At 57.5% G+C, this 26,704-nt stretch overlaps 1 protein-coding gene across 1 annotated transcript in view; it reads right to left on the bottom strand.

Moving 5' to 3' along the window:
- The window catches only part of PPARGC1B (PPARG coactivator 1 beta), a 44,048-nt gene extending 17,919 nt beyond the window's left edge, over positions 1–26,129 (bottom strand). Inside the window, exon 1 of the mRNA XM_057409825.1 lies at positions 25,968–26,129. Within this exon, the coding sequence (XP_057265808.1) occupies positions 25,968–26,051 (84 nt within the window). The 5' untranslated portion in view covers positions 26,052–26,129. The remainder of the gene's footprint in view (positions 1–25,967) is intronic.
- Between the last annotated feature and the right edge of the window lie 575 nt (positions 26,130–26,704).

The following is a 26,704-nucleotide window of genomic DNA, read 5'->3' as shown; positions in this document are numbered from 1 at the left end:
CCATGGCAGGCTCCGAGCCGGAGCCTCAACGTAGTCTCACTTGCTGACTTTTGTCTTACATTAGAAGGTGTAATTAAGACCAACTACGAGCTGCCAGTAATAGGAAATATTAACCATTAACTGCAAACAATAAATGTGAACTTGCCAGGATATCTTTGATATGGAGGAAAGATGGAAGAAATTGCGCTAAACTATCCTTGAGTCACAGGATAGAAAAAAGGAGCCTGAGATACTCGTAATAATGCCCTGAATAAACAACATTCTGCTGGAACACTTCAAACAAAGGTGTGTCGGGTTTAGGAAGAAGGGCAGCAGCAGAGTAAATCACAGGTTACAGAGCTGCATGTTCACACTAAATCTGGGAGCTGTTCTTTTGGATTCCAAATTAGAGGATCCACTTTATTTCTGTCTGAGCTCTGGGATGGGCCAGCCCAGGGCTGCAGGACCCACTGGTGCTACAGCAGAGCTGGGGATGCCCCACAGAGAGCCCAAAGCACCTTCCCACCATGTCACCCTCCAGCACCGCCGCCATACAGGCAGCACCGCCAAGCACCACACAAGGGCAGAAAAGGAGAACTCGTGGTTGTTTCGCCCCATGCAAGGAGAGGCACAGCAGATAGACGGAGCAGGGAACAGGCTGTTCCCAAAGAGGGATGCTTCTCTCTCAACACTGCTTAATGGAAACAGCACAGGCTGACTGCGGCTGCTGCCAACGCTGCGCCGTGCTGGCTGCTGCCATGTCTCCAGGATACGGTCTGCCAGGCAGAGGTCTGTCCCAGCAGTGCCAGCACGCTCGGGCACACACAGCATGCTGGTGACAGTGCTCCCATCACAAGTGTGACAGCTTTATCCTGCACCCCTCAATCCAAACAGCAGTAACCCATGCCAGCCCAGCAAACACTGCCCACCACTCACTGATCCCGGCACAGTACACAGCAGCACCCCAAAATACACATGTGCCAGCAGCTGCCAGCCTTGCTCCAGTCACCCATGGGTGCTGCTGCAGGCAGCAGGACTGACACGGCTCAATGGCATCAGGCAGGGCACAGTATGGTCCTGAACCTTAGTGGTGTTTTCTAAGAAATTCCTTGTTATCTGCCCCAAAGCCAAACACAGGCCCAACAGGCAGCAACCGACATGCTGAGCCGGGTACAAAACCACAGGGTAAACTGAAATATTCCATCAGCTTGAGACATCTCCAGCCCTGCCATGCGATGCCCTGGCTGTGGGCAGAGCAGCCCAGGCAGGAGCAGGCAGCTGTGCTCCAGCGTGATGCTCACCTCCCCACTACACCACATGGGGCAAGGACGGAACAAGAGGTGGCACCAGCCTGGCAACCTCAAGAGGCTCTGAACAGAGGATGCCAGCAGAGGCTGAGGCCAGCGGGGCACTGAGACCACTGACTCATGAGAGGCTGACTATTAGCCAGCTCTGCTGGTCACAAAAATTCCCCATGCTGACAACTCCCTGCTTTTGAAAGGAAAACATGAGGGGGCAATTATTTTCAGACCTTCCTCTTCGGATGTCCTGGCAGCCAGAGCCACATGACAGCCTTTGGCTGAAGGGGCTCCAAGAGGCCCTTTCTGTCCAGAGGATATTGCAAACATCCTCCTGCCACAGCTCACACCACTGCAGCTCTGTAGCACTGTCTGTCCTGGCACTGGCAGCTCTTCAGCCTTCTCGGCTGGCTGCAGGAACAAATCCCTGCCAGGAGGATGCGAGCAACAGTCCCTGCAGCTCTCCACGCCACGAGCGAGGTTGAACCTGCAGCAGCACAAGGAGGAAAGCAGAGCTGCTGAGTGGGTCATCACTGTGTTGTGCCATGCTGGGCTCCCACTCCAGCTCCAGAGCTGTCCAGGCAAGACCAGCCCAAGCCATGCTCCCTGTCCATGCCCACAGCCTGGGACCTGCTGCAGTGTTGTGCTTGAAAAGCTCCCGTTGGCTTTGCTGGGACCTTCAGCCTCTGGTCCTGGGAATCACTGGGGGTTGGCACAGGCACTGTGGGGAAGCGGGAGGCTTTCGAGGTCCATGGGCAGGCAGCAGGGAGCAAATGTGGCAGCAGGACAGTCTCTCTTGTTGTACTGGAGCCACTCACCCCTGCTCCGGGGGTGCTGGCTTGAGGCTGGGCAACAGCAGGGAGGGCAGGCCAGCTCGGGGTGAGCTATCATTACAGAAATGTACTCTTCCCCTGGCTCGGGACACCAAACACAGGGCTTGCTGGGTGGCAGCAAGCAGAAGGCAGCAGCTTGGCACTGCGGGGGCTGTAATTCCCAAAGCATTCTAGCACTCCATGTCAGCAGATCCATGGCTATGACACGGAAGCTGAGGTTAAAGCCGGCCCCAATCCTGTCCCTTTACATACACATCTGAGAACTGGTGGAGAGAACCTGCTCACTGTGGGACATCACAGCCTGATGTTAACCCTCTGCCAGGTCTGTGGCCTTCATTGGCAGGATGCTCTTCACCCTCCTGAGCCCTAGGTGCCTTTTCAGACCCACTGACCCTACCATACAGAGCAGGAACTCTCTGGGCAGCCTGTCCCTGGCGAGCAGCACTCCCAGTCCCTTTTGCCACGGAGGTGGCAGGCAAGGAAGGAAGGAAAGCATGTCTCCTGCTTGCCTTCAAGGTTTGCTCCAAAGCTCAGAGGTGCTGAGCCATTGCCACCATGGAAGACAGTGCTGTGCCCAGCACTGTTCAGTGCTGCCCATGTTCCCGGCAGCAAAGCAGCCTCTTAGTGCTAATCAGGACGAGGCGGGAGATTGGGAAGGTTCAAGCCGGGGTTAAGAAGGCACAAGGAGGATCTTCCTGCATTAGCCTGACCTCCCAATGGGTCCAGCCCTGTTGCTCTGCTGCCACAGGCATGGAGGGAACCACCATCAATGATGCAGTGGCATCGCCAACCACTGTGACCCTCACTGGATCCTTCCTCCTGCCAGACCCCAGCTGTGCTGTCCATTCTGCTGGGGGGCCTTTGGGGAGCCCCCACTGTGCCCAGCCTAAAACTGAAGTTTTCAGCTGGAGGCACGAGGCCTTGAAGATGAAAAGCACTGTGGAAAAGGCAAAAATGCTCAGATCTGTCCGTACCCTCCCACCAGGCCTGTCCTTGCATGCCTGGGCCCATATCCTGGTGGGGTGGAAGCACCAGCCCTGCCCAGCCCTCCCCTGCCAGGCAGGCAGGTGCTGCCGGCCACCCCTTGCTGCATCCGCTTGCTGCCAGCTCCTGCCAGCTGCCCTGCACGGGGCCCTGGCACCCCATGGAATCGCAGTGCTGCTGGCACCTCACTGCTCCCCACCATCAGGGTCCCCTGGAGGTGCCCTGGCTGGAGGAGATGCATCACCACCCAACCTGGTCACCACTTGGTTCTGCTCGGGCACGACTCTGCCTATGTTCCCTGGGAAAGCCAGTGAAAGGGCAGCAGGGAGCAGGCACGGCATGGGCACTGCCATGTCCTGGGCTTGCCCCAGCACCCCAAAACTGCAGAGAATTGGTGTGGCTGCATCACCCCTTCATCACCTAGAAAAATGATGGGCAAGGGAGTTACTGAACAGCAGCACATTTTCCAGTCGAGCATCCTAAGTGCTAAGAAATCACTGGTATTACCTCACCAACGGTATTGATACTATTCCAATTATTACAGAGGGGAAACTGAGACGGGAAGGTGAAATGAGAGCAGGTCACAGCAGGTCCCATGACCACGGGCTATATACACGGCTCACAAGGTGATGGTGGAGGCGTGATCCCAGAGCAGCACCTCTGGGCTGCTGTGCTGCTGCCAGCACCCGCCGTGCTTTCACTGGCACAACCTGTTGGCCCGGGGATTTCCCGGCACTGCACCAACCGTCACAAGGCTCTGCTGTGCCTGGATCTGCACTGGAGCGCTGCTGCCATCCTGGGAAGTGGCCAGAGTCCTAGCAAGGACACCTGCTCCTGAGGACACGAGGTTGGGAGCTCTCTGCCTGCTTTTCGGCTCTGCAGGGAGCATCTGTGGGAGCTGCAGCCTAGAGCCAGCGCTGCCACCACTGCTGCTCCTCCGAGCTCTTCCCAGCATCGGGACTGGGCACTCCCCTCTCCCGCCCCACAAACAACTGACTCACCCCGGAAAGAAACTGCACTGAGATCTCCAGATAGAAAAATCCCTCTGAGGGCAAAACACTCCTTCGGGAGCACATGCACACCCAGGCAATCACCCCCACACACAAAGCTTTGCACTATTCCAAATCCTCACCTGCGAGGGACCACACCTCTCCCCTCCCCAAAACCCCAGCCCGACAGGCTCCAGTGGGGCACACTGCAGACGCACACGCAGCTAGGGTCTGGATGGGGGCTGGGAAACGTCTCCCCCCAAATCAGTGGGATTCAAGCCCACAAACATGACTTCCTATGGTTAAATCAGACCCTTTTACCACTCCACGTCCTGCGCCAGCTCCCTCACAACCCTGCCCTGAGCTTGTCTGCTCCCAAGCCTTTTTCCCCCCGTTTTTGACCCTAGCTAATCCAGAGATCAACATAAAGCCAGAGACCCCAGGGCAGGCTGGCCTGAAATCCAGACCTGAAATCTGGATCCAGCAGCCTGGTGACCAGGAACTGATCTGACCCAGCATCCATCTCCAGGTCAGGAGCATCAGAGCCAAGGGTCCTTTCCAGCATGCAGGTGGACCCTTTCCACCTCTGCCCTGGCCATGTCCCAGATGTTCCGAATGACCATGTCGGGCTTGCAGGGGTTAAGGCACCTGCCTGGTGTGCCACCTTCATGCACTTTGAATAGTCCCGGCTCCTGGCAGCAGCACCCCCATCATGTGAGCAGCTCCAGTTACCAGCCCCACCACCTCTGCCTCTCGCTGGCTTTTATCCAGCCCATCTCCCTGCTCCACAGAGGCCATCGGTCTCTCTCTGCTGCCTCTGCTCCCTGTGTCTGAGGCTCCCCTGTGGGAGCGCATCCACATGTCCTTGGGCAGAGCCTCCAATGTCACCTTGGAGGAGTGCGTGATGTATCTGGCAGGGAGGCAGGGCACACGGTACTGGCGAGGGAACCTTGTAGGAACCCTGCCTGTGCCATGCAGGATGAGCCCGCAGTAAAGCTGGCTTCACACGCTGCTGGAGGGGAAGGAGGCCTCCCTGCACCTCCGAGCATGGGCACAGCAAGCAAACCCCTGGGCTCTCCATCCCGGCTCCTCTGCAAGTGCGGTTTCCACCATGGGCGACCGGGAGGAGCCACATGTTCTCAGAGCCGGCCGAGCCACGCTGGGTTATGCAAACCACAACGGGAGCTGTTTCAACTAGTTGGACTGCTGCCTGGCAGTCAGGTGCCTTCCTCCTCCTCCTCCTCCCCAAACGGCTGCCAGTCCCTGTGGGCAGCAGCCCAGGCTCCTGCAGTGTCTCTGCCCCACACAACATGCTGTGCGTGCTGTGCACAAGGGGCTCTCCGTCCCTGGGCTGCCCCAGGAGGCGTGGGGGCTCACTGTCCCCCAGCACCATGTGCTCTTATTCCCCAGTGCAGCTATGAACCAGCTCCATTAGCACGTTCCACAGTCCTTGAGGTGTCCTCAAGCGTCCCGGTCTTGCTGGTGCACACGTGTAGCGCAGGCAATCAGAGGAGAGGTTATACATGCACAGCTCGCACCCATCACGCTTGGCCGGGAGTAGAGAGCTGGGCCATGCAAACCCCAGGGTACAGTAGAGGTAGGGAAGGAGCCATTTGCCCAATTGCTGGTGAGTTTTGCCCAGCACTGTAGCCATGATGGCATTTCCCACCCTGTCTGCACCCTCGGTTTGGTGCAGGAACCCAAGCAAACTGCTCCCCGTGATCTACTGTGATTGACATTTGGAAGGGTGCAGGAGAAACAGTCACAGAGCTGTGAGCCACAAAGGGGCCTCAAGCAGAGCTGGTCACCACATCTGTCACCAGCTGGCTCAGCCACACATGCCTCATGGCAATGGCTCAGTGTTTAGCTTTGCCTGCAGAACCTCTCCCCAGGGTGGAGAGCATCTGCTCCAAACAGCTTCCGACACATTGCAAAATGGGGGAAAAATCCCAGATCCAAGCATTAGGCACCTTTATGCAAATCTCGTTGTTCCCAAGCCACTACCAACCTCACACTCTGAGACAGCAGGAAGCCTGCAGCTCAGCTCTGCGCAGGGCTCTTCATCCTTTGCACAACACTTCAACCTCTCCTTAAATTTCAACACAGATTGCAGGGAACTTCATATGCCACTGATTGAGTCAGCAGAGCCCCAGCAGCCCTGGCTCTGGTAGAGAAATGTTCCCTATCCTCCCTTGGCTGCTCCCAGCATCTCCAGTGGCACAGCCAGGGCAGCCAGGCTGCTGCCAGAGGGTACAGCACCGTATGGATTAGAAGCAATAACCGATGCTGTGCTGAAATGCAGGATGAAGTGGGATGAAACTGCCTGCCTGCAGTAGGGCTGCAGGGCTCCTGCTACAGATGGTGTCCAGCCCAGGGGGCCCAGGTGGGATTGTGGAGAGAGAGAAGTGCTATAGAGCCAGACATTGGAAAAGGGAGAGGGATCAGCCAGCCCAGTGCACAGACAAGAGAGATGCCAACCGGGCTGCACCAGCAGCAGTACGGGGGGGAACTGACACCAGTGTGGGGTGCCACAAGAGATGGCTCCATCCCTGCAACACATTTCTTTACTACAAACTTCTGTGCAACAAAATAAGGCCTTTGCCAAACTAATTCGGCCCCAAGCCAGCTCCTTCCAAGGCTCCCCAGGATGCTCCACTCTAAGCATCCTTCAGAGGGTGCCAAGATCCTGTTGCAGGTGTCAGTTTTTCTGTTTGGGGTGTTTTTCCAGCTGGTGCTGGGTGTCCTCGTGGAGCTTTTTCCACAAAGGTGGCAGCAAGCTGGAGGAGCAGGGAAACCTGCCTGCGCTCAGTAGTAAAACCCACTGGCAATGCCATGACGCCTCTCCAGACACTGCATCTAAATATAGACTCCTCATTTATTACCCTGCCAGCCGCTGGATGTGGTGTGAGAGGAGCTGGGGGGGCCTGCACCAACGCTCTCCCTCGCCCATGGCTGTGCACAGCCAATGCAGAAGCTCCCATTGGCTTAAACAGGGCGCAGAGCATAAAATAAACCATGAGCCTTCTCCCTGTGTGTCTCCTGAGAAACGGGGCTGGTCTGCTGGTGAAATGCTGCATGTCCCAACCCCCCACTCGGCATCCAGAGCGGTTCAGAGATGTGCTGGCATGATCAGGTCTTGCCTGGGTGGATAAAGATTCCTCCTGTTCCTGGTGAGAGCAGTGGTGGCATCCAGGCATCCCAGAAAAGGATGCGCCGCTTCCCTGCTGATGAAACCCAAACCAGCCACGGATGCCAGTGCTCGACCCAGCTGCCCTTACTCTCTCCCTGGGACTACAAGCAAGGGATTGATTTTGCCAAACAGTCAGGTCACACCAGGATTTGTCCCTCTGTGCACATCCCAGAGGGAAGGAGACATGCCCCAAATTTGCTGGGGACCTGCAGCCCCTGTGATACCTTGCCAAGGTTTTCCTGAGAGACCCTGTTCACTGATGGGAAATGTGGTGCAGGGGGAAATGAGTCAATGCTCAGGGCAGGGAAGGCACAGGAGGATGGAAAACGCATCCTGCATGCCCAGGAGAGCACAAAATCCTGCCAGGCTCAGCTCTGGGACATGGTGTAAAGGCAGCTGCTATGGAGCTGAGGCACGGGCAGGAGCAAGAGGGTGAATCCCGGGATGCTGTAAAACACTGCTGGCTGCTGCCCACACTCACAAGCAGCTGTGAGCTGCTGTGCCATGGCACCATGCCCTGGGAGCAGACCCCACACTGCCCTGCACAGCCTCACACCCTGGACCAAGCTGCTCCTTTGCCCGAGCTCCTTTGGGGGAGCATTCGCGGGGAGGGACTCAGTGGGACCCCAAAGATGCTGCCACAAAAATCCCAGCACTGACCCCAGCCCATGGTCCTGTTAGAGCCATCCCAAGAGATGGCAGAGCTGGTGTGAGCTGCCCACAAGCCTCCTGCCTGGTTAGAGCAAGCCCCTGGGACCTTTTCCTGCTGCTCTCTGGCAGGGATATCAAAGCAAAAGCTCTGTGCAAGAGGCAGAAGGGGCAGGGAGCCATGCTGCCTAAGCCATCAAGCCCAGCCTGTGTGCTTGCTACCTCCATCACCACATCTGGGAAGAACAGGGGTTTTTACTCACTGGGGATGCACTGCAAGCCAGGCACTATCCCTGCGCAGCCGGAAAGCCAGGCTGGGCCGAGGCATTGCTGGCTGCTCGTAGCAGCCATCCCCCCAGCTCTTGGCACTGAGTCCCATTGAGACAGGGCCAAGCAGGATGGGAACTCCAGGCATCCTGCCTCCTGCTGCCGGCGCTCCCGGCAGGCCGGTTCACGCTAGGACACCGGCTCCTGGGTGGCCAAGGCGCCCTGCTGCCAGCACTGTTGGCCTCGGCCACGACTCCTGCCCCCTGCCATGGCACCAGCCAAAGGAAACAGCCCCCGGCTCCCCAGCACAGCCGGTCTTTCCCCCACTGCGCTCATGCAGGGCAGCTGAAAACCCACCCTACAACTGGGGGGTCCTTGATGCCCATGGAGTGTCCCAACTGCCATGGGGGCTGCAGCAAGACTGTTCCTGCCAATGGACCATGGGTACCCACAGCAGCATGGCAGGAAGAGCCCTGTGCCCATGAACATCCCTCAGCCCAGCCCTGGCAACTGTCACCACATCCCCACACTCAGGGTGAGCCGCCAGTCCCATGGTACATCCCTCAGCCAGATCTTAGAGATGGCAACAGCCCTTCTTTTGGGGGGAATGTCTGGGCTCACAAGGCAGCACATCAAGAGACCTCCCCATGCCTTTGGGGGCTGCTCCCCCTTCTCTCCTCATTCCCTGCTCAGGGACCATCCTGTGCACACAGACTTACAGCAACCCAAAACCCAAACATGATCTCTGGATGACCTCCTCCTCCCTGTGCTGACGTGCTGAAGCAGCAGAGAGGGGACGCGTGGACGCCCTGCTTCTGCCTCCCTCCTCAGCTCAGAGGCCTTTCCCCTGCTTTCCCCATGCTCACAGGGGCATAAACCCTTGGGCAGCAGCTGGTATTTGGGTAACAGGCCAGGGAGCGCTGAGGATGCCGAGCCAGAAGCACGTGCTGCTGTTCTGTCAGGATAGCAGCAGCAGCAGATGCTCCAGGAACTCTCCCACGGCCGCCAGCAAACACCCGTGGGACCCCTGAGTGCAGATGTGAGGGGTAGCAGATGGGGGAAGAGCTGCAGAAGGCTCTGCCCTCCCTGCCTGCAGCTCACTGGGCTGGGGGGGTCTCCTATGGCACCACTGTTTTGCCCACCCAGGACCGCAGCTCATTTGGGATGGTGACATGTGCCAGGTCCTCCTGGAGGAAGCACTGTCCCCAGCCCTGATGGGATGCTCTGCAACAGGCTTCTTCACCCTAACCAGCTCATGTCTCCTGTCTGTGCCACCCTCCTCCACTAACAACAGTGACCCTCTCCCACCTTTCCCCGCAGGAGGATTTTGCTAACGCCTGCCAAGGGATTTACCAGGATAAAGGGCTCACTGAGTGCTAACCATATCCGGGAGCTGCTGGCATCCATCCTGGCAGACATCCAGTGCCATCCTGGAGAAACCTCTGCAAAACTCTCCCCCCATGCCTGCCACCCCCTGCCCCACACCCCAGCCATCGACCCTCGCCAGGGCCACGGGTCCCATGGGAGCGAGCTGTGCCTGGGCAGCAAGCACAAGGACATCCAAAGAAGGAAAGGAGCTGGAGGAGTGGAGGAGCCGGCTGGGCTCCCTGGCCAGCCAGCGGCCCATACTGTAAAAGGAGTGGGAACGGGGACTGCACAGCTCTGGCTCCAGTGGTTTTAAGATGGCTGTGAAGCTGAGAGGAGGAGGAGGAGGAGAAGGACATTAACCCTGCCGGCACTGCACTGCAGGCAGGAGCACTGCAGGGAGGGTGAATGGCAGGCTTCCCAAGGCTCCACTGAGCAACAGAGGGACAGGGTCCCCCTGACTCCCACCCGGTACAATGCAGCTGGTGAAACATCCAGGCCTGGCAGTGCTGGGACGGGAGATGCTGCCCTCAGGCCGTGGGAAGGAGGAGGAGGAGGAAAAGAAAGAGGAGAAGGAGGAGGAGGAAGAGGCACGTGGCAGCTGCCTGTGGGAGGGAGGTGACCCTCCATGGGTGCAGGACACTCAGCAGGGTCTCAAAGACCCCTTGAACAAGGACTCCCTGGGAAAGTGTCTTCTCTCTCATGCTGTCCCCAGAAGAGCACCCCATTGGGGGCTCACCAGCACTGGAAGGGCAGGAAAGGGTCTCCCATGGGTGCCACCCTTCTGGGTGCCTGCCTGTCAGCATTGCCATCCTTTGCTAGCGGCTCAGCCGGGAGCAGCAGGGCTGAGCAATGGCTCAGCTTCCCTCCTCTTTTCCCTGTGGACACACACGTCAATAATCACTATTTTGCTACTTAATGTTTTCCTTTAAAAACATTGGGCTTGGCCTTCTCCGAGCGTTTCTGTGGGATTCATCAGGCGGCAGGAACCCAGGCGCAGGGACTGGAGGAGCAAAGGTACCGGGCACTCAACAGCAACTTCCCTTCTCTGAAATTTGTATTGGGCACTGACGTCAAGTAATTATTGAGAATTATTAAGAAAGCATTTAAGAGCGTTGCTTTTGTTGAGGTTTTGTCATTACAATTAGTTTATCGGCCAACAGGACAAACATCAGCCTCTGCAGTTGCTCTGAGTGCAGCAAAGCACCTATAATTAATTTCCCTTTCCGCAGCAAGCGCTCTGCTTTGACCTACCTTGGGGACTTGCCTTTGCAGGTGTGCCAACCACAACAGCCCTGGAAACACCCCACCAAAGGGACCTCAAGAGGCTCTCAGATGGGAACACCATGTCCCCTCCAGCTTGTAAGAGCAACTACGCATGGATAACAGCCATTGTCAGGAAAGCATCCTGGCCAGATGCCCTGATCCTGGCGAGGAAGCTGCAGGGTTAAGGGGGTTGAGTCCTGTAGTGTCTCCAAGGCCACTCAGCATGCACCCATACCAGCCTCTGCCATGTCCCTGGCTCTTATGCCACCCACCACCCCATGCCAGCACTAGTACCTTACCACAGAGCAGCTCACTGTGGGTGAGAGCTCGGGCACCCTGTCATCTGCAGCCTCCTGATGGGTGACTGCATCGGACCCCATCCCCACTCCTACCAGCACCCTTGTGATGCTCCGTCCTGAGCTCTGGGCTCAGGCTGGGCACAAAACTGATGGGTCAGCCTAAGGAGCGGCTCCGAACATCACCTGGCACAGCTCTGACACTTGCTGCTTCTGCGGGCTTGCAGCTCCTCTCCTATCAAACATGAGTCCTTCCCACTTCACCCCATGGCTGCCCATAACCAGGGTGGCCACAGCACAGGCAGGAGGCAATGCATCCCGTCCCAGAGCCAAAACCAGCCAAGGCCCACATGGGTGCAGACTTCAGAGCAGCGGCGCCTTCTCCTTCCCTCTCACCGTGGCTATCACATGTGGTGTTCCACCAGCAGCACAAGAAGAGGATTTAATTATCTCCTTCCCGACCTGGGGAAGCGGCTGGCTCCCAGGTGCTTGGCACCAAGAGGCACTGCTTGGGCAGCTCAGTGCTTTCCAGGAGCTACTCCAAGCCCTTTGCACCCTGGCAGCAGCCATCGCAAAGAGCAGCAGGCAGTTGGAGGGGTGAGCTGGGGGTGCCTGGAGATCAGAGCAGCCCCACCAGTACCAAGCAGGAGAGGAGACACAAGATTTGTGCTCAGAGTAGTCCAGGGCATGAATTTACTGCTCCCTTTTTCCTGGGCCCTCTGGCCCAAGGGAACATGACTTCATGGTGGACTTGGCAGTGCTGGGGTAAAGGTTGCACTTGATCTTAAAAGTCTTTTCCCACCTAGCTGACTCTATGGTTCTACGGTGGGGCTACATCCTTCTCTCTTACAGCCCACTCTCCTCTTGCCACCTACTCTGCTCAGCCACATCTTGTACCCTGTCCCCTGCAGGAACTCAGGTCTGGGAGGCCACCATGCAGAACCAGATTGTGCCTTCGAGATGATGTGATCCCTGCGGAGCAGCACAGCTTCACAGGGACAGGGTCCCTGCACCTCTGCCATCCCATCCCAGCACTCTAGTGCTCCTGCCTGCCGACGGGCTCAGGCCCCATCACACTAAGCAGAACAGGATGGGCACAGGACACAGTGCTTGTAGGCAGCACCAATGCAGGGCACACTTGGCTACGCTCACATCCAGCACGTGTGGCAGGAGCTGGCCCTGGCAGGTGTGCTGCAGCTCCTGCCTCACCAGCGCATGCACACGCGTGCCCATGCAGAGCTGAGGCCAGCAGCCATGTGGCTACTCCAGCACCCAAACCCCAGCGTGTTGAGCACACAAACCCCAGCCTGCCTGGAAGGAAAAGGATGGCTGGGCGACAGGATAACACCATGGGATATGGGGTTGCCTCTGCCCTGGGATGGGGATCACACCTTTGCTCAGGCACAGCCAGGCAAACCTCAGGCTGGTCTCTCCAGCAGCAATTCCTGCCTGCTCCCAGCTCTGCTGGGGCACCAGCAGCTCTTCCTTCCCTGGGAATGATGGGGTGCCAGTAGGGGGTGAGGCTGGTAGGGGTGCTGGGGAAGCAGGCTGCGGCACAGCTACAGCCTGGGAGCAGAGAGTGTCTGCAGCCCTTCTATAGGGCAAGCTGCAGCCCCGGCACTTGCTGCCTGTGCTCCCAGTGCTGGTGCAGCCCCAGTGCATCCACACCCCCGAAGTGCAGCACCAGGAGGGACCAGCAGCCCCCGCTCAGCAAGTGGGTCAGCTATATATAAACACAGCAGCCCCAGCAGCACTGGTACCTTGCACCTTCCTGCCTTGCATCATTGCCACCCTAAAAACCATGGCCTGGAGACAAGCTGGCTCAGCCTGGGCTGTGGCAGCCCTGAAATGCTGCCACATTGCCAGAGGCACTGCTGAATCTGCTCCTTCACAGCCATCACCCCAAGGGCTCCCAGCCCTGTGCCCTGCTCACCAGAGGCAGGGGACCAGGTAGGACTATTGTCCACAGGGTGGATACTCCCATGAGGCCTCTGCTGCAAGCTGTGTGTGTCCTCCTCCACACCAGGCAGGAGGGAGATTTCCACTTCCATTTATCAAAACAAGCCGCCCCAACTCCCAAGCACCAAGTTCAAAGCCCCTCATTATGTCTCGGCAGGCGCACAGGCATGCCTGCACGGCAGCGTGCACACACAAGTTTGGCTCATAGGGTTATGCTGAGCAGCCCTAGCACAGCACATCACAGTGTAAGCACGTTGTGCAGTAAGACCGCAGCAGGGCAGTTTATCCCCAGTGTCCCCAGTTTACTGCACCCCAAGGGCAGATGCCTTCCCTGGTGCAACCTGCAACCCCTCAGCTGCACTGTTGTGGTTTGTGGGTCCAGTAAATCTGGTGCTGGAGCCCAGAAGAAGGCATGGTTTGGGGTGCTTCGGGCTGCTGCCCCCTTCACAGCCTTGCTGGCAGCACACAGGAGGAGAGGGCTGGTGTTCATTCTGCACCGCTGCAAGCAGTCGGAAAAGCCCTTTGCAGCCTGCAGGTCTCCAGTTGTCTACAGTCAACCACCACCAGCCTCTCACCCAGCCTGGAGGGTTGATTATTAGGGAAAAGCACTTTAATGAGGCAGCTTGTTAAAGGCAGGAACAGATTAGCCCAGGAACCCGAGGAACTCTGTGACTGCAGAGCTCAAGAACAGGAGAAATAGGCCTCTCCCTGTCTGTGGCAAGAGATGCTGCCTCAAAGCGGTGGGCTGAACCCATGAAAGCCCTTTCAAAGCCCTGCTCCCTCCCGGGAGTCTGCATGAGCTCTGAAGACATAAGATGCCAGGAAGGGAAGACCACGGCTTGAAAGCTATGAAAACACCCACTGAAATTCAAGTGGAAAGTACTCCAACCCTGATAGTCAAGTTCAGGCACTCCTCCACCACTGATCAATCAAAATCCCAGCACCAGAGTGGACTTCCAGCAGGGATACTCCAGGCAGAAAGCCTCTGGCATGACACAGCCCCACTGGACAGGAGCAAAGTGGGAGGAGAGGCAAAGGCAAGCAGAGTTCAGAACTACAGTCACCAGAGGAAAATTAACCCTGGAAAAAAAGTCCCATTCCATTTCCCACTACAGGGAAAGGTCTGCAGACCATCTCTTTCCACAGCCAGATGAAACACTGGCGAGTGATGAAAGCACGGGGTGAGCAGGGACCCTAGGATATCATGGTTACCTCAAAGCCACTTGAACAGCAGGGAGAAGAATGAGGCTGTGGAATGGCTGTTATGAATGAAGGTGGGAACATTGCTGCTAAAGATAACTTTTTTGAACAGGTACTATTAATAGCAATACTATGGTGCTCTTTTTTCTGTGCTTTCTGCGAGGCTCTCTGGGGTTGGTGAACACTAATGGATCAGGCCCCGCCACAACCAGCACCAGAGCTATGCCCTCGAGGAATAAGGGCCAGCAACAAGTGGCCGATGGAGCCAGGCACCCGCCACGACAGGGCCGAGATCCCGCGGGAGCCGCTGGCGATGCTGCCGCCATGCCGGTTTCCATGACGACTTCAGCACTTGGCGCGAGATGGAGATGACAGGATCAGCCAGGGAAGTAACTGAGCGGAGCTGGCATCCTTCGTCTGCTGCGGCCGGCGGCACAGGGTGAAACCCGGGAGCCTCCGGGCATCTGGGTCCTCCTCGCCTCACAGGGCTGTGCTGGCTGCCGGGTGTCCCTGTGAAGCCTGCCCATCCCATCCATCCCTCCCCAACACCTCCATGGAAGCACAGCCCAGGTCCTCATCCCCAGCCCTGTGCTGGTTGGGTGCACATCCAGCACCAGAGCACCCAGCCAGGTTTGTGCCCCTGGCTCTGGCCCCAGCGCTGCATTTCCACTCCTGGTGGGAATGTGTGCCCAGCAGCACCACCTCCCAGCACACACATCCCTTCACATCCCAAGCTCATGGTGTCGGGGCCAGCCGGCACTGTGGGTACCCAGCTCCCCTCTGCAGCTCAAGGAGATGCTGTGGGCTGGGACCGAGCCCAGCAGTACCAGCCTGCACTAGGACATCCCTGATCCTCACTGAACCTCGGCCTCCACTGAGGCTTTCCCTGGCTTCCAGGTAATCCAAGATCAAGCGCTCCAGCCAGACGTGCTCAGGCAGACAAAGAGGGACACCACAGAGCAGTGAGGAAACCAAACACCCGCAGCACATGACTCCCCAGCTGGCACGGTCCCCCCATCCCAAAAGTCACCAGTGCCAAGCCAAGGAGCGCTCCCAAGGGACCGCATCCCTTGCCAAGTCACCACACATGGCTGCTGCTTTCCCATGCTGCTGGCAAGGAGCATGAAGGGCTGGGACCCCCAGCACATCCTCCCGCAGGATCCTGCCCTTTTATTCCAGCAGTGCAATTAGCCTTGCTGACCCCTGAAATCCTCAGCCTCTCTAAGCAGCCATGCATTAAATCCCGGATCCAAGAGTGGAAATAGACTTCGTAAAAGGCTTATGGCCCTATTTATTACATTTTACGCATGATGGAGTCCGACAGCACGGCAACGGCGCTGTGGTCGGCGCTGGCTCTGCCTCACGCCGAGGCAGATGGACAGGCACGGTCTGGAGCAGGCAGCAGAGCCTCAGCGGGTGTCTCCTCCTGGCCAGGCTTGGGTTGCCGGCTGAGTGCTCCCTCAGACACAGGCAGGCAGGGATATCGATCTAGATGAAAGCTAACACTGCTCTCGGGGCTGGGTAACCGTATCTGCCGCACATTTGTATTCCTTCGAGCAGGGCGGGAGGGCTGCAGCCATCTGCCCAAGTGGCTCGGGGATGCTGGGGATGCTGTAAGCCCTCTGGATGGATCTCCACAGAGCTGCCTTCCCCCATTTCAATGCGCAACCTTCACCTTCTTTGTTTCACCTCCTTGCAAGGGCCAAATAACACAGGCCTGAGCAAGGCATCACCAAAAAGGCAGCATCAGCATCCTTCCTTCAGACCCCAGCCACATCTCCCTAGCAGGGACTGGGGGGCTGCCATGGAGCAGCGCTGAATCTGCCCTTTCCCTACCCATGCGATGGGAGCCAAGAGGCATCACACTGGGGGTTGCAAGGTTGTACAAGGGCACCATCTGACGCTAGCATGTATGTGTCCACCAACACCTCCTGGGGGTCCCACCGTTTAGCCAGGTGACACCTGCCCTGGTGGGATGGGAAGGGGTGGCAGAGGGCATGGTGAGGGGCAGGGATAGGAAGCAGAGAGATGTGGGGGCATGCAGACAGACAGAACCATCACGTGCAGAGGAAGCAACAAGAAAAGTACAGAGGTGAAGGCTCAAATAGCTGAGGGACCCTCTGCTTTTCTGCAGAATAAGGCAGCTTCTGTGCATCTCCACCAGGACCCAAGCCACAAGACAGGTCAGGGAGCCCCTGCAGCAGCACAGGAGCCAGGATCTTGCTGTCAGCACTGCAAGGCAGGCAGAAGCAGAGGGGCACACAAGGATGCCCTCTCCATGCGCTTATAAACAGCCAGCTGCAGAGACCCAGGCAGCACATGTCCCATGCCCCAAGTCCCTGGGACACCAGCATGCACAAATACAAACATCGGCTCCCCAGCTCCTTGGAAAGGACCAACGGCACCCTCATCACAGGGCAGTTGGAGATGTCAGGAGGCAAAAGCAAAGGCCATGTTGTGCACCTCCAGGAAACTCAGTTCTGTCAATACTTGGTGCAATGTGCAAGCCTTGCTGATCCAAGGTGGTACAAGAGAGCCCCAACATGCTACATGGGTAAGCCAGTGAGGTGGTCAGACCACTCAGGCAAACCCATCACTTGTGCTCACTCCAAAGTCAACGAGGGGGCTTGTGTGTATGAAGCAGCAGAAGCGGGTCCACGGGATGTGCACAGTGCCCAGATCCCATCACTGGCCAAGTGTACAGGCCCCAATGCCCATAAGGGTGGGGAGAGTACAACCCTGGCAAGGGGAGCTGGCTGAGGCATCCCTCGGCATTCCGAAGGGTCAGTCCCACACCTTCACTGAAGGAGCTCAAAGGACTGATGCCAGTGGTGCCCCACACACCTAAAGGCAAAAGGACCTTTGCCATTCCTTGCCTCCCCACATTGCAGCAGTGCCTCTGCCTCAGCATCCCTGAACAACCACCCTGAGGAGCTGCAGCCCCACAGGACCCTTCGGCAAGGCAGGATGCGCAGGTTCCACCAAACAGCTCAGCTTTGCTTCTGTGCTTTGGAGCACGGTTCCTTCCTCCAAGGGGAGGTGATGGCACATTAGCAAACAGCATGTTTGGGCATAGATGGGCTCTGGCCTCAAAAGGTACTGAGACATTTAGAAAAAGCCCTGCAGTCCCCATCTCCACAGGTTCCTGCTCCCTGCCAGCCTGTGCAGCCCAGTCACCGCCACAGGCTCCCCATTGCCCCAGGCTGGCTGCGAGCCCACTCTGTTAATGGCAGGGGAATAACCCCCTGGGTCTGACTGAACGAGGTTTACATTCCCCCTAACACCAGTCCACAAAGGTCCCATACCCACCAGGGCAGCCTCAGGCAAATCCTCCCTCCGGAGTGGCTGCTATATTTAGGTATCTAAATGAGGCGGAGTGGCTCTTTCCAAAAAAGAGTTACTTTGGGTTACATAAATACAGAGCAAAACTTGAAAGCTGTGTTTCCAGGACCTAGCACTGCCATATATGAGCAGCAGGGATGGGGACAGTCTCTCCCCAATAACCTGCCTTTATTTTCATCTCAGCTGGATGTGCAGAGGGGTTCCCAGCTCCTCGGGCAGACGGGCAGCAAGCAAGGAGCGCAAGCTGAGCCCAGGGAACCTGGATAAGTGGACCGTCATGGGCAGCCCCTGGTCACTGCAGGGAGGCAGGGGCAGGGGGGCTGCCAATGTACTGCATCCTGGATGTGCTAACAGAGGAACGGAGAAGGCACTGCAGAGAGCACTGCAGGCAGGGCAGGCAGCACGGCCGAAAACACAGGCAGGAGGAGGCAACAGAAGTAAATAAACTGAGCAGCTCCAGCCCTCCCCGTCCATGCCTGTCCTCACAGTGCCCCCAGGACATCCCTCCATGCTCAGCTGCTGACTTCCTTCCTGCTGCATCCACTTCCACATCCTGAAGCCTCTGGTCCCATGAGGAGAGCAGACACGCAGGAGCGCATGCAGGAGCGTGTCCCACACACCTACCACTGCTCGCCCCGAGCCCCAGGGCTGCAGGGCAGGGGCTGCCCCTGCTGCCCGCTCAGCTGCTGGGCAGAGCTGGCTGCTGGTCATGAGCGAAGCAGTGTCCCCAGCAGAGCCGGGTGACAACACGCACTATGGGAGTTTCTGGGGACACATACCACATGCTTTCGTTTTCAAAATACATATAAATAGACACACTTATTCCCTCCTAAAAGGACATGGCTACAAGAGGGAAAAAAAAGGCAGCTCAAATACCATCCGACCTTTCAGCCTGAGAAAACCACACGGTTCTCATACACAGGCTTGAGAGCTGTTACCTGGGAAATGGGTTTTAGCATAAAACCCATATGTGCCAGTCTCCTGGAGGGGCCCACATAGAGACAGAAACTTCCTTTTTAAGAAGAACATTTGCAATTTTTTCTTTTCATTATTAGCAGTTAGGTCGTGACTATCTGTGTGGAAGCTTGCTTGCAAGGAGAAATGAAGCTGCTTGGATTAAACCTCCAGCTCCTGCTATGCAGAGCTCTGGGGTTTGTGCTGAACAAGGGAAGGTTTAAAAAGCCTCCTGTCACCCTCCAGCCCTGAACCTCCCGGCACACAGGCCACAGCTCTCCCAATGCTGCCAGCCCAGAGAATGCTGCTCTGCCTGGGCAATGTGTGGGGAGCCAAAGGAAAGCACCATGGCTGTCCCATCAGCAGGAGATGCTCGCAGAGGGGTGGCCTCTGCAGGGGAAAGAGAAGACAGAGCCTGCCCCTGCCTTAGCCTCCAAGAGAGCTGTGTGAATGCCACGTTTTACACCCCCAGCTCCTTGCTGTTATCCAAGCACATGCACAACACCACCAGCTGCAGTCACCGCTCTAACCCAGCCCGGCTGCTGGGGGGCTCAGTCTCACGTGCATGCAAAGGGTCATGGCAGTGTCCTGCTGGGATGTTTCCTGAGAGACCCCACGGCTACATTTGCACTTTCTTCATTAACAAAAATAACATAACTTGCTCCCACTTTGGCTAAAAGCAAAGCAAGAAAGTGCTTGGCAAGAGGGTGGGGACAGGACCATGCTCTCCTGCACCCCAGCTCTGTGTGCACCCATGGGCAGCTGTGGCCATGTGTCCCCTCGTGGCAGGACAATCGGGTCCCCAGCTGTCACTTGCATGGGGTGAAACCTGCTTACCGCCCTCATCCAGGCAGGAGGGAGCAGAAGAAACGCGGTTAGCGGCAGCCAGGCTTCCTTCCGTGCGCAGGGCGCAGCGTCCAGCACGCTGCTCCGGCTGCAGCACCGGCCTGCGGATGCTCTGCCCAATCCCCTCCATCTCTCCCCCGCCACAGGATTTCCTTGCTCCTGATGTGCACGAAAATTAGGAAATGAGGGTTCCTTGGGGACTAGGTGGGGAAGGCAGCTTCCAGCGCAGGGGGGGAGGATGACACCTCCACACCCCTCGCTTGCCGCCCCATACGGTGGGGTCGAGCAGGGTCCTGCAGCCTCCCCACACAAAGGCCGAGGAAGCAGAAGCCACAGCAGCGGTGAACTTGCTGCAAACTGAAACAGGAACCGAGGAGCCTGACCAGCGGCGCTGGCTCAGCACAAGGGGCTGCTGGGGCCGGCTCCCTGCCGCTGCAGGCAGCGACCGCAGGCGCAGGAGCACAGAAAGAATTTAGAAAATGCATCTCAGTCAAGATACGCTGCCCTGAAACCATGGTCCCCGAGAGAGCTCATCCGATCCTCTGCCACCTCAGCACAAAAACATCCATATCAAGCATGTTCCCCCGGGTCTCTGGGGAGGGGAGGAGTGTCACATCAGCCCTCCCGCTGCTCTGGGGTCTCACCCGCTTCAGCCTCATCACATCGGCTGCCCCTCGCCAAGGGCTGAGGCCTCCTGCTCCCCACTGCGATGGCAAACGCCTGCCTGCTCGCTGCCTGGTGCGGCGTGGGTACAGGCAGGTATAAAAAGCTCCTGCGATACTTCAGCAGGACCCTCCTCACGCTCCCTGGCAAAGCTCCTGGTGCAGGGGCACTGGGAGGCACTCAGTGCCTGCCGGCTTTGCCTTGGGACAGCAGGGATGCAAGATAAGCAAAGTATTCCCCCTAAGCCCCACATTGCTGCCCAGGAGGCAGTCATGATCAAAGGTTAGTCTGGCTACTGGATGGGGCCATCCCAAAGAGCCCCCAGGGCTGCCAGTCTCCACACTCCCCACCAGCAGATAACCAGACTTGCTGCACGGGGAACCCCTCCCGGGGGTTTTCCAGCTCTTTCAGGACCAAAGGAGATTTCCAGCTTTTTTCTTTCCCAGTCAATTCTGAAGTGAATTGGTTTTAACACAGCAATTTGCAGCAGCTCAACCCTGGCTGCTGCCTCTGCCCAGGAGGTGCAGCAAAGACAGAAGGGAGCAGGGTGATGAGACCCTGAGTGCAGCCGGATCTGTGCAAAGTCCTCTGGCATTTCTCAGAAGCTCCCATTATAAAAAACACAGTAAATAAATAAATAAAGTTTTGTGAGCCAGGGTTCAGGAAAAGTGCTGAAAAGCAGAACAGCCAAGAGATAAGGGAAGGGAAACACATTGGCTGGACCATCACGACTGCCCCTAGAATTAGGTCACTACCTCACCTGACCACTCGCCCCATTAACTTCAACCTTTACTCTCTGGCTCGTTACTACTAGCAGAGGCAGCTTCAAACATCCTCTTCCAGGCACTCACAAGAGGGTAGCTCACCAGGGAGGTGGTGGGAACCTGCCCTTCCCACACAGCATGCAGGCAGGGAACCGCTGCCCGCTCTGAGGTACAGGCAAGGGGCTGCCAGACCGTGTCCCCCCGGGAGCAGGAGCGCATCCAGGACCATGGCGGTTGGCCCTGCACGGCCACGCTGGCCCTGTGCATGTACAAAGTTCCCCCTCTGCGAAATCACTTCAGGCTGCCAAGCAGTCACGAGAAGCGTAAGCCCGCGCAGGGTTGCCATGGAGCGGGGCTCGGCTGCGGGAGCCCGGAGCCGATCCCTCTGGCAAACGCGCTTCCCAGCCGAGGCTCTGTCGGTACCTCGTGCCCCTGCCTCCTCTCACCCCTGCTCCTCTGCAGTGGAGAGTGAATGCAACATGCGTGATCCTGGTGGAGCCTTACCTCTGGGGACAGCCCCTTCCTTCCCCGGCAGAGCCAGAACCTCCTCCGTGCTGCAGAGCCCCATGGAGAGCTGAGCCCAGAGCACCCTGCAGGGATGGTGCCCCTCATCCTGGTGACACCATCTCCCTGAGCCCCTCACCCCGGTGACACCATCTCCCCGAGCCCCTCACCCCGGTGACACCATCTCCCTGAGCCCCTCATCCTGGTGAGGATCTCTGGGACACCATCTCCCCAAGGCCAGGGGCAGGCAGAAGCAGCAGTGGCTTCGGTGGTATTTGCCCCGCAGGCACCACACTAGCAAAGGCATAGACTGTCCCTGGAGAATGCCTCTGCCCCAGGCTGGTGTCCCCGAGCTCCCAGGAGTGCTGGTACATGCTGGCCAGGGGGAAGCTTGCCCTTGCCACAAGCTCCCATGCTCTGCCACAAGCCAGCCCCCAGCCTCACCAAAGGGAATTTGAGAGCCTGGTGGGCTCCTGCACCTCGGGAGCAGCAAGCAGCAGTGGTCAGCAGCACCACAAACCAGCCCCACAGACACATTTCTCAAAGCCAGGAAGAAGGTTGGGGCAGGAAAGGCACCCCCTGGGCAATTTTCATAGGACAACCAACAGTCCTGAAGTGCCAGAGCAAGTGGAGTTTGTAGCTACAAAGAGGCTTTTGACATTGGAAAGGTTAATGTAAGAGAGAGATCCGTCTCCCTCACAAAGCTCCCTTTGCTGGAGGCACTAGGTTGAGACCTTAATTATTCACCTGTTGGAGAGGTGCCTTTCCATTACGGCATGAGACATGAGCAGGGATGCACAGGCAGCAGCGAGGAAAGCCCATGACGTGGGGCAGCCCTGGGCCTGCCAGGCTGGGGAGCACCGGGGTGTCTGGTCAGAAGCAGGGGGTAAAGACGGGCAGGGGTGTGTGGATGCTCTCCAAGGGGCTAGATTTGAGGCCAGCCCTCCTTTCCTAAGCCACTGGTCTCTGCTGCTGAGGCTCAGCAGCACACGGAGCTCACCACCTCCTGCCGCGGCTGCAGCATCCCAGCAACAACCGTCCCTGCTTTGCAAACGTATCCACTGCTGACTGCCACCATCCATAACATGTTGCCAACGTGCCACAGCCACCTTGCAGTGCTTTCCTGGGAGAGCAAGGGGGTTTCCAGCCCTAGCAATGCAGTAGCAATGCTGCCAGGCTGGAGACACATTCTACTCAGGCCCTTGGGCTGTCTCAGCTACCCAGACACCCCCCCACATACAGATTTGACAGAGAAGCCACAGCAAAAGCAGCATATTGGTCTGATTGATGAGCACTATTAGAAATCAGGGCTGAGTCCGCACCTCATGACTAGCAGCGACAACCCACCCAATGGACCTCTTTTCCACTGAGGGCTTCACTGTGCCTCTTGCATTCATCAATGGATTAAGCTGTTAGCAGGAGGCTGAGAAGTTAAAGAGCGAATATTGTATTTCGGTTCCTGTGATCTTTAAACATCTCGCCGAGAAACAGCCTGGTTGTTTTTTTCCCCCTGCTGCACTTTGTTTGGGGTTTTTAAACAAATCGAAGCCATAAGTCAAACCGCTCCTGCCTCTCGCAGGGATGCTGAGAGGCTCTGGCTGCTCCCGGCAGAGCTGCCTGGCTGGCACTTCCCAGCGCCTGGTGCCAGCAGACAGACCAGCTACAACCAGCTTCATACCTCTGAGCAGCGGAGTTGCACAAAATGGATTAAGCGGGCCCAGAAATGACAGGTTTTGAGTCGCAGCAGAACAGAATCACTTTTATTTGTTGTTGTTAGCAAGGGAGAAGGAGCTGGCAGGAGAAAGGCAGATGTCAAGTAAAAAACCCTGATTTTCCTTCTGTAGCAATGCAGGTACCACGTGAATCATCGCTGTCCTCAATATGTAAATAGAGGTTAGCAAGCATCCTCAGCACGAGCCCATATAACTAAGGGACCGATGCAAATATCTATGTCAGACCTTCACCATGCATCTCCCAAGAGCCCTCCTGGAGAGGAAGGGATCATTGGGCAGCTACAAGCACCCAACTGCGCCTTTCTCAAAACCTACTGCAAAAGCAGAGAACTGGGGAGGAACACGAGGCAGAGAGGAGGAGAGTCAGCGTTCCTCAAGATTTCCATGAAGGAAATGGCTATTGATGATCTCGTGGCCTCCTGACACTGCAGCCTCTCAGGACAGCCTGGTCTTGTGCTCGAGCACTGGGGTCTTTGCAGAAGCAGCTTTCGGGCTTCAATGAGAAGTCAGGAACCCAGTTGTAAGCAGAGGCTCGTACAGTAGTAATGGGGAGAGACGTCAGCAGGCAGCGCGGCCCGCCTCCCGCTCCCAGTTATAAACCAGGCATGTGACAGCAGCCAGGGCTGGAGCCTTCCCTGCAGTTTCATCAGAGGTTAAGGTACAAGCACAACACAGCTTACAACTTCAGGCATTTCTTAAGCAAATGCATGCAAATCATCGCTGGGGGAAGGCTTTTTTTCCTTCCTCCCCGTTTTTTCTTCTCTTCACCCTGGCTTTTAACCCCCTGCGCACGTGGGGACAGAGGAAATGCAATTATCAGCAGCAGGCGCCGGGTGGGAGAGCAAACACTGGCTGCACACCAGAGGGAACCTGCAGCGGGCTGCAAGAGCCCTGTGCTGCACCTTATGCACCTACAGGCACAGACCAGCACTAACTCAGTGCATAGCTATGCTGCTCCCCGCAATGTAATGCACGTATGGGAGAGGGAGAAAGAAAGAAGGGATGGGCACAGCAAACCCTATTTCAAGAGATGCCATAAAAACGCTCTTATTTCATCGCAGGCCATTTCACACTCCCAAATTTTGCAGGGGATGTTCACAACATGGTGGTTTTGCACCAGAGAAGGATGACAATTTGCAGGATTATATTCTTCCCCCCCCCCCCCAAGCAGTCCCTTTTTAGAATAAGATTCCTAAATTGGCACATCAAATGCTGACCAAAAAGCAGAAAAAGAAACAAGCCTTCAGATGCGTGCTGCAATCTTGAGCTTTTCATTTCACACTAAGCAGGCGGAGAACAGACAGGTTATTGCAGGGAAGTGGAGCCAGGAACTTTCACCTGCACAGGGAGCGATGGGGCTGGTGGGAGCTGCAGCCTTTCTGCTGGGGATGGCATCCCACACAGCCAGCCTCCTCTCCCCTAGCCAACAATTCTCTCAGCAATACTAAATCCGTCCACATCAGAAAACACAAACCGCTTACAAAACCTTCTCAGCCCACTTCTCACCCCTCCTGACCCCCGTGCTGTAATCAACCTGTCAGCAGATCTTCGTTAACCACCGGACCTGCCGCCTGCCCCCCGCTCTGCTCCCAAGCAAGACGCCCCGCTCCCATGCCAAGCCGGAGCGCTCCAGAGCTGGTGCAGGCAAGGAGAGGTGTCGGGACTACATCAATCTAGCTGGTGGCAAGACTTGCCTGGTTCTGTCTGGCACACGCACCAGGGGCAAATCTGATTTACCAAGTCTTGAGACCTTATTTGTTTTGAACCCAAACAGCAGGATTAGTCCCCGTCCCATTCCCAACACACACACACACTCCTGCTGTTTGCAATCCCGAAGCTGAACTGGTGAGAGAGCAAGGGTTGGGATGAATGTGCTAGCTTCACAATCGAAGCTATTTTGTAATCTGTGGTTATGAAAGTGAAGGGCTGGAGGGATGATATATAACTACAGAAAACTCTTCCCACTTGCACCAGGCTCATCAATCCCACTGCAAAATGCGCGGTTGTGCTCCCAGATCAGTGCCGGCTCTCGCCGCTGCCCTGCTCATTGTATAGTGCCTCTTCACCCCCCAAAATGGAAAAGCATGCAAGCCCTATAGCCAGCACTGCTCACTCTCGTGATCGAGCGGGAGCTGCCAAGGAGCCTTAATCTGATTTTCATACCCAGCTCCATCCAGAAGGGAGCACATCCAGATTTCGGGGCCGCTGACTCGCAGCACCGAGACCCTTCTCCCTGCTAAACCCCCCCTCCCCAAACCTCCATCCCCCAGGATCCCAGCCCGAATGCGTGTAACTGACGCTCGGCATGACTCATCCCACAGCCCCGCTCCATCACCCCTGCGGAGCCCCCCCCGGCGCCCTGCACCGCGGCCTCCCCCTCCCCACCACTGCAGGGGGGTGCTGCAAAGGAGGGGAGGGGGGACTGTGCCGAAACCACCAACCCATCAACTTCTCTCTCCTCTCTCTTCTCCCCCCCCCCCCCATTTCCCGCAGAACCGGGGGGGGGGGGGGGGCCGCGGGAGTCCACGTGCGAGTGGTGCTGAAAGCGGCGTTGGGGCTGCGGGGTTGGTGCCGCGCCGGGGCCGCCCCGAAGCCACGGGGAGGGGCGCGTAGAGACCCGCGGGGCCGGCAGGGTTCCCTGTGTTCCCCCCCCCCACCCTGTACTGCCCTCCTCTGCGCATCTGTGGAGCAAACGGGACCCCCGCAGAGCCTCCGGGCTGCTGCGGGAAAAGCCGGTCCCTGCACCCCCACCACACCGGAGGAGTGCAGACACCGTCTCTTCCCGCAGGACCGCCAGGAAGCGGGGGGGCTGCCGGTTCCCCCCCGTTCCATGAGTTGCACGCGCTGTGGAGCCGGGCAGCAGAGCCCCCCCTCCGGCCCGCCCTACCTGGCTGTCAGCGAGGTAGCTGAAGACGAAGGAGGAAAGCTCCTCGTCGAGCAGAGCGCTGCAATCCGGCCCCGGCTCCGCCATCTTCCACCTCCGGCTCGGGCTGAGGCGGCACCGAGCATGCAGCAGGCGCGGCGGCGGCGGGGAGCCGGGCGGCCGGTGGGGCGGAGCCGCCTGCAGCCCCCGCCCGCCGGCAGCGGGAGCGGGGCGGGGGGACCCCCACGGCTGCGGGGTGCGCATGGGGCACCGGCAGCGTCCCGCGGGACCCCTGCCCACCGCTCCGCCACCCAGAGACTGCCGGCCCTTAGAACTGGGGGCTCCCCGACAGCCCCGTTAAGCCACATGAAGCCTGTGCGCAGCACGTCGGGCTGAGGGTCACATCCAGGCTCCGGGGGGTCACCTCATACGGCTGGCAGACACGTGGGGCAGCTTCCCATGGGAAGCACCACTGTGTACACCTTAGGAGTGACAGCCCTTAAAAGTGGGGATACCCTGCAGCACCTAACAGTCCCTACATCACTGCATATATATATATGTATACATATATATGAGATATATAAACCCTGGGAGGAGTGTGTTGTGCTGAGGGTCATGTCCAGGCTTGATGGGTCTGCACTGGATTGGGACCGGGTGGCTTGAGAGCAAAGAGCAACAAGGAGCAAAAGATCTTCAGGTTTCCCTTGTTTTCTTCTCCATGCCCACTGCTGCTGCTAGCATCTTGCTGTCGTGCAGGTCAC

This window comes from Pezoporus wallicus, unplaced genomic scaffold, assembly GCF_028554395.1.
Source record: "Pezoporus wallicus isolate ANWC-B61680 ecotype Strahan unplaced genomic scaffold, APGP_CSIRO_Pwel_v1 contig_4309, whole genome shotgun sequence".
In the NCBI taxonomy this organism is placed as follows: Eukaryota; Metazoa; Chordata; class Aves; order Psittaciformes; family Psittacidae; genus Pezoporus; species Pezoporus wallicus.
This window is presented reverse-complemented; position numbering and strand designations above follow the sequence as displayed.